Here is an 18,039-nt window from a genome sequence, read left to right as displayed (position 1 = left end):
ACATTGCTGACTTCAATCTATTATCATAATCATCATCATCATCATCATCATCATATATTGCATGGTTTAAACTCACTAAGCGCAATCTTAAATGAGGATGTGGAGGAAGTAAAGTAGACTATCTACTTTTTTCAAAGCTGTACCAGTGTGTATCATCCAAGGTGAAAGGTAGGCAATGTAATTATTCCATCTAGCAGTGCTGATTTTTTTTTCTTTAATTCTCGCCATTTTCTTTAATTTTCGCTATTCGGAAATTTTTTGGAGGGGATAGAGGGTGGGGAGATTAATGGGCCCAATCCCAGGGCCTCTTGCGGGAGTGAATGGGCCTCTTGCGGGAGTGAGTGTGCTGAGTCCATTCTGTCCCTAAAATGCTCCATTTTTGGGCCTAACACTAGCTACTGCGGGTAGAAATACCACTTGCAATAGGCCTATGGAAATCTATGCCTGCAATAAATCTATGTCCACATGCTTTCCTTGCTGGTAGAAAGACAGCTCCATCCTATCCTGATCTTTTCCAGTCAGTAGGTCTGAGGGATTGCTCTGCCCTTGCTTAATAATGCCTGACATGTGTAATAATCTCTAGGCTGCTTGTGCAATCCTCCTGTTGGTTGGGACTGCTTTCCTCTCTACCATAGCTTGAAACAGAAGCACCACCCAGTCATTTGCTGCCCTTCTTTGTATATGTAGCCCTGAAAACAAAACACTACAGGGGAAAGCTGCACAGAGACTCTCAGAAAAGGTTGGTTGGACATAGGAAGAGTTACAATAATGAAGAAAAAAGGGCACTAGGTTGTTTTGTTTTCACCTCTCATATAAGAGCTGAGCTAAAATGGGGGAACTGACTTTTGTACATGGCTTTATGCCCATGGAAAAGTGTCATATAGGTGTGGGGGAGCATGAAGTATTTGCAGAAAGAGTCTCAGCAGCCATGGCAGCAGAGACGTTTCCCCCTGTTTAGCTATACTGAATGGAAATCCAAAATGGATGCAGCTCTAGTATTAAAACCTGACTCGGAAAAATAACTTAAGAAGAGGGTTATGGTGAGGGCCCACTTTGACCTTCTGCTTCTCATGGAAATTGCTGCCTGCCAGCACAAGTTTACTGCTGTGTGATTGTGGCCTGCATTCAAGGACACTGGTTTGCCACCATCATGGGCAGCTCTGCCCTAAATTTACACTAATCTAAATTTGTTTTAAAAAATTTATAGCGTAATGCGGACATGAAAGCAAGATGCAAAGTCAGCATTAAAATGGAAATAAAATCAGATTTATTTGCCAGGCATAGAATCAAAAAGATAGAATCAAGCAGGAATAAGTTGGTGTGTTTCCTGACCAATTAATTTTAGTTATAATTTCATAAGCAAAATGCTGAGTTTCTTGTCTCTTTGCTCTAATCCCTCTATGATGGCTATATTAATATGTGGGTATTTAGCAAAGATATCTACATTTGTCTCAGTTCATTTTCTCCCCTTTTCCCCCCTTTCCCTTTACAAAATAGCTCTATTATGTTCCATGCTATTACTCTTGCTAAGCAACAATCTTAATCTTAATTCAAGCCAATTCAATTCAAGCCAATTCAATTAATTCAATTCAATTAATTCAATTCAATTCAATTAATTCAAACAATCATAATTCAAGCCAAAGAGAAAATCTAAGGTAGGGTACGATACCTTGTGCCAGCATCCTGGTACCGGTAATCCATCTGGTCCCTGCAAAAAGTAAGTAACAATTTTGTATTCTTGGAAAGCACCAAGTGAATCATAACAGCAACACACACACACACACACACACACACACACACACACACACACATTTATGATGGATCTGCAAGACCTACCATTACCATAAACGTATTGGAAATATCCATGCTGGAACAAATCACATTCCATGTATAAATTTCACAAATAAAACAATTACTCAAATTCATAAACAATTGCTTAAAAAATTCATCAGCTCTCTGTATTAAAGCAAATTTAGTTTTTTTATTTTAAGATGTTTTGTTTCATGCAAATATGAGTTTGACAAAGGGAGGAAAGAGCTATACAAGGATAAACTCAATACCAATATAAGTAAAATTATTTCAGGCAATCTCTCAGACAGTATCTCTTAGATCAACTCTGTGACACAGGAGACTGACTGGTGAATGGCTGTCTTTCAAAATGGGAAGTACGTTGCCAAGGGACAAGCAGAGGCATGGACATCTTCCCTAGCTATCCTAGGTAAAGCATTCTTTGCATATTATCCATACTGTTTCCAGGTTTAGTTTCTGGCTATCAATTATAAAATACTTTCCTTGCTTGCAAACCATTTTCTTTCTTGCGATGGCTACACAGGTCAATTTATAATGTTAAAAATGCAATATAAAAATGTGACACTAGATGGTGCTGTAGAGCAGAATCTAAAGTCAATGGCAGATACCTTGGGAGCGTCTTCCTCCCCCCACCCCAATAGCATTTTAATGGCATTTTTTATATCTTTATAGATCCAGCAATGCTCTTGAGGGGGGTGGAATAGGCTCACAACATCAGAATAACTCTGGCCTATGGGATTGGCTGATGTGATGATGTATGCAAGCTGGCCATTCATTCAGAAGTCACAAGACAGGGAGAGTGCTTTAGATAACTGAAATGTTAAAATCATTTGTGGTATCAGATACATAAATAGGCATAGCTGTCGATTTCAACCTGTGCACTCTGAAACTACTCAAACTTATTTGCACAAAGAACGTGTTTCAAACCCCATGACATCCAGGAATATGTGGCTGAATGACACACACATACTAAATGTTTGTGCAAATTCATATCAGTTTAAAAAAGTTTTCCTCCCTCTGCCCTTCCAGGTATTTAACTGCCTGGTCCATGCATACAACTTGCTAAGCTTATAGTAGCCAGAAGTATAGACAGACCTTTGGCTACAAAGCCAGACTCTAGAATTAAAAATATATAAGCATTTAGTTTCACAACGTGGCATGAATCTGGGTGCAACGAACTGGAGCGTGCCCTGGCTTGTGAAATGTCAGTTCTTCCATATGTCTGTACAACGTTTGGTCTTTCACAAGTCATACAGACACCTGACAAATTCTGGCCACATTTTCCTATAAAAGAATGGAGGTTCCAGAGGGAAAGGAAGGGAGAAAGCGGAAAAAGACTATGTTATGCAAGAAAAGGGCTAAGTTATGCAGAAAAAGTCATGCAAAAGAAGAAAGAAAGGGGGGGGGGATACTATACCAAAGGGCAGAGCATATCCACACCATCCAGTTCAGGTAAACCTGGCTCCCCTTTAAAAATGAACTGTTAATTGAAAATGGAGAAATACACAGAAAAGTTTATAAGAAAGAAAAAGGAAAGAAGGAACAGAAGAAAGTGAAGAAATAATTCAGAAGCTTACAGAAATGTTAAGCATGGGGGATCTCTGACCTGGAGGGCAAATGTGGTCCTCCAGGCCTCCTTTATCAGTCCCTTTGTACTCTCCCCCAGGCCACACCCCTCACAGGCCCTGCCCCACACCCTCTTGGGCTGTTTCCTTGTGTCCTTCAACTGTAAGAATGCTTCTTACTTGCCTGGAGGTAGGGTAGACAGGTGTGTGTAGAACTTCTGACTTTTGCATGGCCAAAATGCAGCCAAATGTAAGATTCGCAGCCTAATATAAGAGTCACATCCATCGCTCCAACAATATTCGTCTGTGGGCACACCTACTGGCATTCAACTCCCGCATGACTGTCCATGATATTCAAGATAATTAAGGCTGCCCCGCCCCTATTTGTGATGTTTTTTGGTCACTTCTGGGTTTGGCACATTGTACGCGGTTGTGCACATATTGGACATGCCAAAAATGGTCACTGCCTGTATACAGGACTGAAATAAATCAAAACTGGCTTGAAGAACAAACCATCTGTTTGTGCCTATTGTGTGCTTGGTTTCTGTTCTGTCTTCCTACTGTTAAGCTCAGTGAGCAGTCACATGGGTTCCTTTCTTTGATTGCTGATTTGCATATGAGGTGCCTTTCCCATTTTGTGTCTACCCTAAAACATGTACGCCAAGAAAGTGACATTCCAGCATCATGATAAAAAGAAAGGCCAGCGAAATGGAACTATTGGCCTTCTGCCGTTATCCAAGTTCAAAGGCGTCTGCCTCCAGAAACCCTTTTGTGCTTCAGGTGTCAAAAAGCAACGGAGATAATTTAAAGCAAACATATATTCCCAGCAATATCAAACCATACCACTGGACAAGGCTGATCCAATCCAGGCGGCCCTGGCTCTCCCTTTTGCCCTTTTGCTCCTTTTCTACCTGGAAGTCCTCTTTCTCCCTGTGACACAACAGAAAAATCAAAGCTCTTTTATAATCTGAAAGATTGGAGTGAGAGAAATACTACTTGTTAAGTCATGAATTTAGCTTCCACCTGTTTGCATTCTGTTACAGACTTATATAAGTGGCTTATATATTATGTGAAAGCTCAAATATAATACAGAAATTAAGAGAGAAGCACCAGAAAGAAAGAATAACCTGCTGTGTGAATGCAGTCCATCAGTGGTCACTTAAGAACAAACCTTGGTTAGCACTCATGGTTCATTTGGTGAGCAGCAAACTACTAAGCTGCCTGGGTTTGGATGTAGTGCTTAGCCAGACTATGGTTTTGCTCTTGGCAGCATGGCAGCGGAATCAGGAGTAGGAGAAAAGCAAAGTGGGACATCAAGAACAAACCTGGTTACTATTCATAATGCTTTATACGTTTGCCTTGCATATGGATTCACCTACAAAATCTGGCATATGACCACATACTATTTCTACAAATTTGAACTAGCTTCAATTGAACAAGATATAGTTGGGCTCCCCTGTCCTCAAAGATTAAAGGTGAAATATATGGCCCTGTTCAGATATGCAGTAAATAGATCTCCAGTATTAAAAGAATCTATAATGACAAATCATCTAGTGATATCTAGTACCATTTATCAAAATAAAAAAATTCCTTCCTGTAGCACCTTAAAGACCAACTAAGTTAGTTCTTGGTATAAGCTTTCCTGTGCATGCACACTTCTTCAGATACACAGTTATACCAAGAACTAACTTAGTTGGTCTTTAAGGTGCTACAGGAAGGAATTTTTTTATTTTGACTATGGCAGACCAACACGGCTACCCATCTGTAACTAGTACCATTTATGTAGATGAGGGCCAACATTTATTTTAGGGGATGTTGTCAATGAGTATGGACTTTTTGTGTGTGAGCAGATGAATTAGAGGCAGACATTTAGCTCAGTGAATTAGAAGCAATACAGACCTTTTCTCCTCTCTCACTTTTTTCTCCTTTTTCTCCTCTTAGGCCTGGGAAACCCTATAAGAGCAACATGGGAAAAAGTATGTGTTTAGTGCCAAATAGTTCTGGTAATGAGGAAAAAGAAAAACAAGGTGGTGGTTGTTGTTTTTTAAAAGCAACCACTCTGAATTGAGACAATGAAACATTTTCAGAAAAAAAGTATGTGCATGTTTTGTACTAGTACTGTTTGTTTATTTCTTGCACCCTACTCTTCCTCATACAAGGCCCAGAACAGCTTAACACCATTTATAAAGTTCAGCATTAAAAACAAAGCTAGGCTGTGATTCACTACAAAGTGCAAAAAAAGATCACTTGGGATATTGCTATTAAAACATTTATTCTGATGAAGCACAAGGATGTTGCAGATCTTATACTACTACTCATATGTAGCCCAGGGACACCTCTCTCACCTTTGTATAAACCAAGGCTGGATCTACAGTGACCTTCTAAACGTTATTGAACTGAACATTCTATAAGGTTCAGTGGCAGTTTCCCTTTGTCATTGGTTCATTGCTCTGCAGCGTGACAAGCGTAGATCCACCCCAAATCAGGCAATAGGTCCACCTCAGCAGTACTAGCATCTGTTATGATTGCAAGGGACTCTTTAGGATTGCTGGTGGAAGTTGCTTCTGACAATGCAACCAGAGACCCTTGGCCAGGAAAGGCGAATCTTAACCTGAGATGAAAGCATTTGCCCTGCTACACAGTCATGACCCCTCCCTCTACTAATCATTTATAACGCATGAAAAATTCTGTTTAATTGCTTCCTGCATTGTTTGCTGACATACTGATATTATAGATAGTATACTCATTACTTACATCTAATCCCGGTTCCCCTGGCTTTCCCTAGGGTTAAGAGAAAGAAATGGAGACAGTGAACTGGTGAGAATGGGAAATCATGGGCAAGATTCAACTAGTGGGTCCTGTCAGAGGAAGTCCTGCGCAAGGACTTATGCTTCTCCCCTCCTCACCCTGTACTAACAATTTCAGTGCTGCCCTGAAATTGGCTTGGGGGTGGGGGTGGTTGGGATAACATCCACAGCAGCACACAGAGGGAGGATATCATTCTGTCTGTTAAGCCAAAATGCTTCCCCTGATGGAAAAACTGCCTTAGTGCAATGTTGAATTTCCCCCCATGTTAAGTGGGTTACATTTATGTTAAGCAGATACCTAGCTCCCTCCCATTGAAATCTGTAAGTATTAAAAGTGCTTTGCTGACTGGGTTCTGGCCCCTGCGTACAGCATCTGGACAACACACATATTTTTGTTTTAACAGAACTTCTGTAATTTTAGTAACACAAAACAACCAAAGAGGAAATACTATTATTGTGTTGTTTTTCCATTTTCCATTTTTTCCATTTCCACAGACAAATCGTTTAAAAAACAAAACAGAAAACTGCAGGATTTCACCACTGACTCAGATATGATGTCTATAGTTTGGACAAGCTAATCATATGCACTTTTACACTTTTACAGCAGAATTATCACTGCTACAACTCTCTGCAACACTGATGGGAAGTTTCTGAGAAAAAGACCACACAATAATTATGAGGTTTCAAAAAGGTGTCCGAAATCTGTTTTAAATTTCCATGTAGGGCTCAATAACTATTCTTATCAAATTCTCTACCATTACAATAATACCTAGGGAAAAAAATTAAGTTTGCCTGTAAGGAACTTTTATGTAACAGAAGCTTTCTACTTCAATAAAATTTAGTAGTTTCAAATAAAATGAAATACAGTTATGAGTCATTTCATATCCCTTTGGAGGACTGTGGTGGATGAACGCGTTAACCCATTTCCCATAACAGATCCATATGTGTTCTTACCTTCTCCCCTTTGGTGCCTGGTAAACCGATAAGCCCAGGAGTACCAGCAGGACCCTAGAGAGAAAAGAAAACTACTAGAAAAAGGCTTGGAATATTGCTATCAAAGCATCTCTTCTAATGGAGCACAAGGATGTTGCAGATTTTATACTACTACTCACATGTGGCCCAGGGACACCTTTTTCACCTTTATGACCACTTTCACCTTTTGCACCCTTTGCACCATCTGAGCCCTGCATAAAAACAGATACGTTTATTAGGGTTTCAACTAGTTGGTTTTTTAAAAAATCACTTGCTTTATGCCCAATTGATTTTTTTCAATTAAGTTAAAATGAAGTTTCATGTTATCAAAATTTCACTCAAGGCATCTTTTAAAAATACTAAAGGAAATGCAAGTCGACATACAAATAAAAGCTCCCTATTAGAATAATGCACCAGACCAAGAGTGCACAGTTCCAGCCTTGGCACCTGTTTACAGAGGAACAAGAGATTGCGGGGTGGGGAGAGATAGTAGAACAATGAAACACTGATCTTGGTAACAGCAGTAGCAGCAGCAGATTTGTGGGAAAGGCAAGTGCAAACATACCCTTTATTTGCTTATATAAAGTTATACAAGCATTTTAAAAAAAATAGATTGCATAAGAAAATTTCAAACCAAAGGTATGAGTTATGAACATTCCTGAATTCTTGCTTCTGAAACTCACATGGTCTGAATCAGAAAGGAATTTGACTGGTGGTAGATTGGGCAGTGACTGAAAGATCTCAGCCTATATTGGGTTCTTATATCTATCTGCCTGAAATAAATCTTTTGTACTGGTGGGCTCTAAGTTGGGGTTGGCCCAAGACATTTTGCTTCCCGAGCTGAAGGACAAGATGGCATCCCACCTCCCCATTCCATGTACAGATGCTGACTGGACTTGCAGCTTAATCTTACTTCAGTACTGGCAATGAAATAGGCTAAGGGTGTAGGAAAGGCTGCGTGGCACACCCGCCCACCTCTGTCTTCCCACAGAAGGGTAAGGCCAGGGGCCTTGGGTGAAAATAACATGGGAGGCTGACCCTGCTGCCTTCCAGCATCTGCTGACAGAGCTGGCTGTCTCATTTGGCCTGATTGTAGGGCAGGGTCTGCTCTAGGATAAGCTTAGTTAGTCTTCAGTGGTCCAAGTGGTTTGTCCTTGTGCTCAGTTCCAGTTCAATTCATAAATGGTGTGAACAATTTTAGTGACCCACCTTGTGTCCTTGAATTCCTTGGGGACCCTGCAAGATATCAATGATGCATATGAGAAAAGAAAATACAAGGGAGGTTGGGGGGAAAGCTGATCTGTAATTCAAGCCTTATCCTCAAATCCTCAATGCCTGCGCCATAATATTTATCTTTCAGACATTTTATTTAGATGTAGAGAGAAACAGAAGCCACTCATGCAAATATGCCTGCATAATTCAGAGGATGCGGCTACAGTAGACAGGCCTAACTGTTTTTCTTTTTCTTTTTTAGAATGCTGTCATCTTAGTATGTTACTGGCCAACCTATAGCCTGAAAAGAATAAGGCACAAAGCTAGAACTTTAAATGCAGTTGTTCTACACCAGGTTTTGGTGAATGGTGCACGTCTTAAAGTTACCATTCTAAAAGTATTCTTTAAGATGAAACCTATAAACCATTGCATTTTTCTTTAGAAATTTACATTGTATTTCAGTGTGGAAGGAAGCTGTGAGCATGGAAACTTTCCTTTCAGACAGAAATATCAACTCCTAAAGCCAAGTGAGAAAAACCAGGGGGCAGCCATGTTTGTTCATCTCTAAAGTGAGGCTGTGTGTTTAATTTTTATATCAAAATAGATTGGTTGGTAAAGGTAGCTCAATCCTGGCCCTGCCATACCCCACTGGTCTGGGGAAAATGGGGATGAGAGGCAAAGTGGTCCATTTTGTTCATCTTTTCTGAATCGTGTCATAAAAAATTACATCCTACCGCTTCCCTTTCTTTAAATATGAACAGGGAAAACAGGTGAAGAGCAAAACTGGTTGCTTCTGTCATGTCCCATTTGTCTTATAAAAATTAACAGTAAATGTATTAAAAATAGTGTCAATAAATGGCAACTCTAAAGGGAGTTTGAACGGCCAGGAGGTGACTGACATGCTGAGGACACAGAATCATTGAAGGTCTAGGAAACAGTGAAGTGAAATGTCTCAGCATGTTTTCGATGTTACCTGTCATTTATTTATTTGTCAACTTTTAGTTTGCCTACCTGCTGAAGTAGGCAATGATGCAGTATTTTGGCCAATATTCAAAAGGATTAACTGATCAATATATCTCCCCTTATTTTTTTTAAAGGTTCATAATTACAATAAATAAAAAATTGTCCAGTAGCACCTTAGAGACCAACTAAGTTTGTTCTGGGTGTAAGCATTCACAGAGTCGGTCTCTAAGGTGCTACTGGACAACAATTACAAGAGAAAATGGTATCAAGCATCATTCATGGACTAAGGCAAATGTAAAAGTTATTTGCCTTAACATTAGAAATAACTGAAGGAAGAAAGGGAAGGATAACATTCCCCTCCCCAGGAAATCTGTAGGGATAGGCTCAAGTGTGTATGCTTTGGTAACAATATAATTAAATAACACGAATAAATTGTATTCAGCAAGAAGTAAAATAGCAGAATTTCAAGCAAGGGCACATATTACTATGCCATGATCTCAACAAAGATATTTAATGTAGGTTGGAAAAATCACATGGCATTTAGGTAATAGACTCACCTTATGCCCCTGTATTCCTTGAGGACCCTAAAGAAAGCAATAGTTCATTTGTTAAAGAATCCTAGTAAATATTTCATTTTGTACACACAGCTATCATACTTCCTCCCGAGGTAGAATACATTTGTTTGTATCCCCCCCATTATCATGGGTTAAAAAACCCACCCCAATCTAAACAAAATAAAAGTTTGATCTAACTGATCTGTCTATGTATGATGAAGTTGTCAGGGATTCTAAAATTGTAGAAAGGAGCCTACCCTGACTTCACCGTCCCCTGCCAAATATTCATAAATATACTTCCTATGGCAATGTGCATCCTTTTCTGGAAAATGTCTTACCAATCTGTGATCACCAATACTGTATGTGTGTCGCTACAAATGTCCACATTCAAACAGTTGTAACAAAGAGAAATAAATTTTAAGACTGAAAATGTTTAACAGTGTACATTGTTCACTTTTTATTCAAACTGGATCCCCAAATTCCCCTTCTCCAGATATGTGCTGAAATTACCACACAGCAGTTCTTACCGTCCGCTTACGTACCTCAAGTCAATGCTCTGGTATGGGCTTGCCATCTGCTGGAAGGTTTAGGATCTGATCTAATGGCTAATTATATCAAAGGAAACGTTTGACTATCTGGATCTCTCCTATATATAGTCAGTGGGATCAACCTTCCTGTCAAACAACTAGAGTCAGCAGTAAAATGCCTGCTGAGCATATTGGGATCCAAGCTTACTGAAGCTTAGCTGTTCTGGGCATACTCTCAGCACAGCATCTATCCTGTTGGGCCTTTAGCACTTTGGGCCTTTAGCACTACATTCCATCACAAACACTTTACGTCACACAAGGAATCATTTCATAGCTGCATGGAAACCCTTGTTATGGGGTTTTGTTTTTTGGCTCCCAACTCTGCCAGGTGTTATTCCATGCTTATCCCACAGAAAAAGTAGATAAAATATTAAGAGATAAAATTATCTCATTTGCTAAAGTACTAAGTTGATTTTATTGCAACAACTCAGTGGTTAAGTATTTTAGATTTGTACACTCATCATCAACGGTTGTTGATCTGCACACAAAACAAACCTCCCTGGATAGGATAGAGCCACAGAGATTGTAAGTTGGTAAATAATCTGAGTATTAAAACAGAAGACTTACCGTAGGGCCTGGTGGACCTGGTAGACCTGGAACGCCAGGAGGTCCTGGTTCAGCTATGATCTGCACCTATGGATTTTGTTACACAGTGAAGTGATTTGACAGAATACAGACTTGTATGGGCATGATAAAAAAACAACACATTTAGAATGAAAATTAATTATTGGTGAATGAAAATGCTCTTAAGAAATATAGAGAACAAAGCAATTAATAAAAACTTTTTTAAAGAACATTAAATTAAAAAAAGTTTTTTTTAAGTCATTTTTTTTAAAAAAACACATTCTTTTAAAAAAGCTGACGTAACACATAATGAGTGTGTTCCAGGTTATTATGGGTGCAGTATGCACATGCAACCAGTATGCACATGCAACCAATACCCACAGGCTGAATAGTGCTCTGTTCTCCCCAATGCCTTGCTGGTGGGTGTGTGCAAAGATGGCCTGGCAGGCCATTCAGGGGAAGACTGAAATTTAATCTCTTGGTCATTTCTAAGGCTGCTCTTCTGACCTCATTTCTGTATCTTAGGCAAACAATTTAAATTCGAATCAGATGTGATAGTTTTTCACCCTGGAAAGCCTACCATATATATTTGATTTATACACAGGTATTGAGGTACACAGATAGTTCAGGCAGAAAACAGCAGACATATATAACACTTGTTGTGTTGAAGAAAGTTCCTTGCCTGTAGGGAAATTGTTAGCATGTGAAGCAGTCTTTAGGTCATGATCTTTATTGGTAAGTGATTCTCATTGAAATCAACAGGAACTTATTTCCAAATGAATGCATTTTGACTTGGGTTCTGAAAACACTATTAAAAGTAAAGACTGTCACAACACGTATTAATTTTGTTGCAAAAATTCAGGAACCTGTAATGTGGAGTCTCAGTGAAAGAAATGTCCTGTTTCATGTTAAAAAGTGACTATTGTCCTGCCAGTGTGGAATACCTGAAGTGGGGTGACCCAGTGGAGAGGCCTTCTCAGTGGTGGCACCCTCCATATGGAATTTGTCATCTTTGGAGGCGAGCTATGTGCCATCAAATATTCAGTTTCATCATTTGCTTAAGGAGCACCTCTTCACACTATGTGCCCCTCCTGATAGTGTTTGGGCATAGGTCTTTTGGATCTTTTGATTTGATGTACAGCCCACAGGACTTTAATCTTACTGCTGATTTGTACGATGTAACAGATTTAGGAATTTTAAAATATGTTTTCCTATTGGCTCTGTGTTACTTTGTATTTGCATTGTGATCATTTCTTATTGGCGATATAAATATAAATGAAATAGAACAGATAAACGAAACATACGTCACTCTCAGTATGTTTACAACTTACAAGATCCTTCTCACAGGGGGCGCCAGGTTCTCCTTTTGGTCCATCAATGCCCTAAATGGTAAAAAGAAAGAGTCTGGTGTCTGAGGATGTATTTTAAGATATAAAGTTTGTGGAATAAGAAGGGGGTGGGGATTCTCTTTATCTAAACTAACCTACTAAACCTATTAATTCTCGGTGGGAGTTTTTCCTTGCAGGGCTGAACTTTTCTTGGCTCTGATATTGTGTCAGTTACAGGCAAATGGAAGGTGAATTATTTCCCCTATGCCTGGCAATTCCAGCTGAGCTGTGCTAGGAAATAGTAGGCAGCATGACAGCACTGTAAGTGGCTATATACAATGTGCTTGTTGCTCTTCATGTTTCTTGTAGAAAGTCCCATCTATATAAACTACTATCAACCACGGGTCTTCACAGCGAGATCTCATGCGGATGTCTATGCACCTGCAACCCATGTCTGTGAGGCCAGTCACATGGCTCCTTCCCACCCAATCACAACCCTCACTCCCAGGAAGGACTCAAAACAATTCACCTCCCTAATTTGACTCCAGGATTCAGGTTCATAACACTGCAGAAAAGCAGTTCCCATCCTGCTGGCATATGAATAAAACCTCAAATGATTAAGAGGCAGTGTTATCTAAAGGGTCACCTGTATCTGCCTGAGCTTGCCAAAGCATTGGCTTTGGAGGCAACAGCAATGAGACTGCCAGGTAACGGGGATAAGACTCTCTTCCATGCTTTTGGAACTCCCCACTCCAGGGAGCTAAGTATGGCTTAATCACTGCTAGCCTTTTAAAAAATCTGAAGACAGATTTATTGAAGTCTGTGTGGGTTGAATTGCGCTGCACTTTTTCACGCAACACACAGATAAACCATGGTAATTGCTCCCACAAGAGGCAGTGATGGCCACTAACTCAAATGGCTTTAAAATATGAGTAGAACAACATATGGAGGAAACAGCTATCAACTGCTACTAGCTAGTGTATCTATGCTCTTCCTCCACTGTCAGAGGCAGTGTGAGGTGAAGAGATTCACAAGTGGAATCGAGCTGGAAACTCAGAGAACAGGATGCTGGAGTCTGGACTTAGATGGGCCTTTGGCCTGATCGGGCAAGGCTTATGTTTCTCTTTCTTATGCTTATGCTCTTAAGCCCCTGATACATAATGCACACGTGAAAATTAACTTTTTCTGGTAATTAGCATCTATAACAACCGCCTAGTCCCGAATTATGTTGAAGACAGACATACCGGTGGACCAGACAAGCCCATTTCTCCTGTCTCTCCTCTCTCTCCCGCTATGCCAGGGTTTCCTTGATCTCCTTTTAATCCTTTCGGACCCTACAATGTAAAGGAACAGCATGTTTCCCCCCCTCATCACCAGATAGATAGATGTGAACACACACATTCTGCACATGCCCACCCAAAGTAGCCCTCCATATTCAACTCTGCAAACTCTGAAAAGGGGTTGGCGGACTTGGCAAGGGAAAATCATGTCAGTGTTATACACATATACTGACAGACACTTTCCTTTAACAGGTTTCTATAAGCTAAAATTAATAATTTCCTAATACAGCCTGCTAGAAACATCTGTCAGCCCACAAAACATATGTAAATGATAGGTGCTGAATGGAAGCACCAGAAAGCTCTTTTATTAAAAGGACCGATACTCACTGCAGACAAGTGGACAACAAAATCATCACTGACTGTTACTTTGAGATGTAATTGTTCAAGTAACAACCTACACCTATCACGCCAGTCCCCTAACAAATACCGTATTTTTCGCTCTATACGACACACTTATTCTCTCCTAAAAAGCAAGGGGAAATGTGTGTGCGTCTTATGGAGCAAATGCAGGCTGCGCAGCTATCCCAAAAGCCAGAACAGTGAGAGGGATCGATGTGCAGTGATCCCTCTTGCTGTTCTGGCTTCTGGGATTCAGAATATTTTTTTTCTTGTTTTTCTCCTCCAAAAACTAGGTGGGTCTTATGGTCTGGTGCGTCTTATAGAGCGAAAAATACAGTACCCTTTTCCATTATGAGTGCAGATGCAGCAATAGAAAGAATGCTGGGAACACAGAGGGTGGTATTTTACGAGAGAGTAACCAATGAAATGAATGGACCTAACTCAGTCATGTTCCTTAATTTCAATGGGTCTCCTCTGAGTAAACCTTAGTTGAACACCACCCATAAACACAAATGCAGATTTTAAAACTGAAGGATAGAATTTATGGGGAGTGAGATGATTTGCCAAAAGAAGTCACAGGAACTTTAAAAAGAAAAGAAAAGAAACCTCAGGCTGCTTGTTACCTATCAGATTGCACATCTTGTCCAGATACTCGCTGAGTTAGTGGGATGTGCAAAAACCTGGGGTGCCAAAATAGAACGGAAAGAGGAGACAGGCTGGACACAAATCCTGCTAGTGAACAGATGCTGAGAACTGCAGCAGCTGATGCCACCCTGACTGAGGGCAAAGTGGCCATTCCAGGCTCCAGCCAAAAAAGGGCCTACTGATCTCTTTAAAGTGTGGACCATGACTTTCTCAGGGAGCCTCTGTGAGGAGGCTCTATTTAGGAATCTAACCTTGTTTTCCAAGCAGCTTTATGAATTCCTTCAGGAATCTCCCCACCCCTCAGATTATCAGAGACGCTACAGCAGGCACTTACACACCCATTTCCCATTGTGTGTGTGTGTGTGTGTAATGCACCTTGTATACAAAACAACTGTATCTGTGAAAACAGTATTTAGTAATAGATATCGAAAACAGACATACTGGGAGACCACTCATGCCAACATCTCCTTTCTCTCCTTTTTGTCCTATGAGTCCGGAGCTTCCTTGGTCTCCTTTCGAACCTTTAGGACCCTGTAATTTAAAGGGGGGGATGTAAGATGATTGGGTTTTAATTAATAGTATTCATTATTTTCCAGTGTTACTCTGTTAGAATATTTCTTATTTTGATTGTGTTAGAGGAACTGCTGACAATCAAACACTGATTAAGAAGTGGAATGGAATTTAATAGACCACGTGGATGTGACCACTTCAAAGCACAGGAAACTTCAATAAAGATTCGGACATGCACACACTCATCCTGCACACAACCATCTTAAGTATTTATTTTGAATTAGATGTAAATTAAATTACTGACTGCAATAATTTGATCATGTATCATGGAGGGGTGCTTAATAAAGACTCGGATGGAAAGATGCAACATAGGATAATGGCACTGCCTTCCCTCCCTGTGCTCAGGAATGATTGGAGGGTGGAGCAGAGTTTTAATTCCGGTTGCTTGAACACTTTATTTGGGAAATGACAATCAGGCGTGAACCTCATAGAGACCAAATCATATCAAAATTAAAACCATTGCAATTAATATATATATATTTACAATTATTGTCTCTGTATTCCTAACACACACACACACACACACACACACACTCAACATGCCATGCAGATTAAAAATTAGTAGGTTGTCAAGGATATGGAATGGTTGGAAGAACTACAGGATGAAGAGTTTGCAATTTGCCTATATTTGCCTCTGAAGACTGCATGCATTCCAACCACTTTAGTAACTCTTAAACATTTAATAGGTAGCTTCAGCTTATTACAGAACTTTAGTCACACAATTGAATACAAATTTATTAATGATGCCCCCCCACCTTCTCTCCATCAACGCCAGGTGGGCCAGGCAATCCAAGTTCCCCCTGGAACAAAAAAAGGGATAAATCAGAGCAATGACCACATCATGAATCTAGCCAATAAAAATCTTTCCCCCCTCCACCAAAGAACTATATATTGCAGTACTCAATATTTTAAAGGTGCATGATTAATGTTACAGTGTCAAATTTATTTAAGCTGAGACAAAGCCCTATACAGCTTGTGATCTGGTGACTTTTCAACAAACCTTCCAAATATAGATTAAACTAGGTCAGCCCTAGAGGATCTTCAGCCAGCATGTGGGCTAGCTGATCATTCAATTCATGCCCAATGCCATTGTCAACACTGTTTCATCTGGAACCAATAAAATTGTGGCCTAATTTGAATCCAACACTTGTCTCTTGCTTCCTTTGCCATCTGCACATCCCACCATGGTCTCACTATGCCTGGGGCCACAAACAAGTGATTATAGACACTTGTTAAAATTCTTTTCCCTTTGCTAGTCTTTGAAACTCTGAACATGTTACCCACCACTCTGACTCCCCCAAAGTTATCCAAGGGGATATGTCATGAACAGAAGATTCACATATAAACCAAGCTCAGTGTTGTCAAGCAGGTACTGAGTACAGTACAGAACAAAATACATTTTATGTAAAAGGGAGTAAAACCCAACCTTTGGTCCTGGAGCTCCTTGGGGGCCTGGGGGCCCTTGGGGACCTGGCGGGCCCTGGAACAAAAGACAGCAAATTATCTGTTAACTGCTGTTAATACAAGCATTTTGAATTAACAGAGATGAAAAACAACTGGCAGCAAAATCTATGGTTAGCAGGTTATCTAGTTTCCAACTTAAGTCCATCTTCCATAATGCAGATAATTTCCCCAAGAGGATAGGAAGGGGCCGATCAGAAACAACAGAGAAAGGTGGGGAGTGGCTCCATGCCCCCCTGCTGCTTTTTCTGCCTGTCTCCAAAGGAGTCTTCAGAATTCTCAACCATCAGAGCACAGCTACAGTTTCCCCTGCAGATGACTAGAGCAACACCTAGCTAGGACAGAGGACAACTCCCATTGGGAGTTCTGCCATCTTAATGTAATGATGATGGGAATAGTGAGCCAAACGTAAGCACTCTTAAATCCCACTGATTTCAACATGAAATGTGAAGAATGTTTTCAAAATAATGCCTAATGCAATTTTAAAGAAGCAAGCCAGAAACTATGAAACAAAGCAATTAAACACATTCATTACTTGATTATCACTGTGTCTGACATCATGCTGCCAATGATTCAACCTAAGGGATTATGCCATTATTTTGTTAACAGAAATCAAATGTTTGGTAGAAAATTTCTGAGGACCATGATCAAAAAATCTAAAGCAGAAAAGCCACATGCTAGGCCATTTAAAAAAACACACAAATCCACACAGGAATCTGGCACATAACAATTTTACCGTCAATCTGAGTTTCCCTGCAGCCTGTTATAAAACAGTTAGAATAGTTTTCAAATGTATTAAGAATTAAATATTTATGCTATTCAAATACTTTTCCAATTGAAAAGACCATCATCTAAACATTTTTTTATTGTTGAGAACATTATTAAATAACCCCCCCATTTGATCTGAAAGGACAAACTGAAATTCTACCCCAATCAGTCTCCTTGCAGTCATTATGGAAGTTACAACCCGCTAAGTAACAAAGAGCTGCTTATTTCATTTGTGAGTCACTCCCACCAGATGTGCCTGAATTTGCCTACAGCTGTTTCTAGTGGTTTCTAAAAACAGTTTTGATGGTCACCACACTGAACAGCTTAGCTGCTTTTGAAACAACATAGGCACAAATTATTGCACTAGCCTAGCATGAACTGTATAAAGGATTCCATATTTGACTCTCACTTCCTTCCAGAGCATCCAAACATTGTTGCCTTGTCATAAAATTTCTCTTTCAAGGTCCTTTGCCCTTGATTGTCCCTTGCTTTTGATGACAGATTTGGCAGTGGAGTTGTAGCAAAAAGCTCTGGCAATGTGGGCAGTTTGCTATG

At 40.0% G+C, this 18,039-nt stretch overlaps 1 protein-coding gene and 1 long non-coding RNA gene across 51 annotated transcripts in view; one reads left to right on the top strand and one right to left on the bottom strand.

The window, feature by feature from the left end:
• Window positions 1-18,039, bottom strand: part of COL23A1 (collagen type XXIII alpha 1 chain) — a 303,080-nt gene that overhangs the window by 6,828 nt on the left and 278,213 nt on the right. For 46 of the 50 annotated variants that reach the window (XM_081185546.1, XM_081185534.1, XM_081185501.1 and 43 more), the window contains 16 exons: window positions 17,453-17,476; window positions 16,682-16,735; window positions 16,011-16,055; window positions 15,127-15,216; window positions 13,606-13,695; window positions 12,365-12,415; window positions 11,037-11,102; window positions 9,886-9,912; window positions 8,363-8,389; window positions 7,294-7,365; window positions 7,136-7,189; window positions 6,129-6,155; window positions 5,274-5,327; window positions 4,218-4,304; window positions 3,227-3,289; window positions 1,670-1,708 (listed from right to left, as the gene is read on the bottom strand). In XM_081185546.1, the coding sequence (XP_081041672.1) occupies window positions 1,670-1,708; window positions 3,227-3,289; window positions 4,218-4,304; window positions 5,274-5,327; window positions 6,129-6,155; window positions 7,136-7,189; window positions 7,294-7,365; window positions 8,363-8,389; window positions 9,886-9,912; window positions 11,037-11,102; window positions 12,365-12,415; window positions 13,606-13,695; window positions 15,127-15,216; window positions 16,011-16,055; window positions 16,682-16,735; window positions 17,453-17,476 (870 nt within the window). The remainder of the gene's footprint in view (window positions 1-1,669; window positions 1,709-3,226; window positions 3,290-4,217; window positions 4,305-5,273; window positions 5,328-6,128; window positions 6,156-7,135; window positions 7,190-7,293; window positions 7,366-8,362; window positions 8,390-9,885; window positions 9,913-11,036; window positions 11,103-12,364; window positions 12,416-13,605; window positions 13,696-15,126; window positions 15,217-16,010; window positions 16,056-16,681; window positions 16,736-17,452; window positions 17,477-18,039) is intronic. The other 4 variants (XM_081185509.1, XM_081185507.1, XM_081185512.1 and 1 more) reach the window with 2 other exon arrangements.
• LOC308582499 lies at window positions 349-6,118 on the top strand. Its single transcript, XR_014005705.1, has 3 exons — window positions 349-739; window positions 2,084-2,218; window positions 5,316-6,118. It is a non-coding gene; the product is annotated as an uncharacterized lncRNA (long non-coding RNA).

This window comes from Podarcis bocagei (genome assembly GCF_964188305.1).
Source record: "Podarcis bocagei genome assembly, chromosome: 2".
In the NCBI taxonomy this organism is placed as follows: Eukaryota; Metazoa; Chordata; class Lepidosauria; order Squamata; family Lacertidae; genus Podarcis; species Podarcis bocagei.
This window is presented reverse-complemented; position numbering and strand designations above follow the sequence as displayed.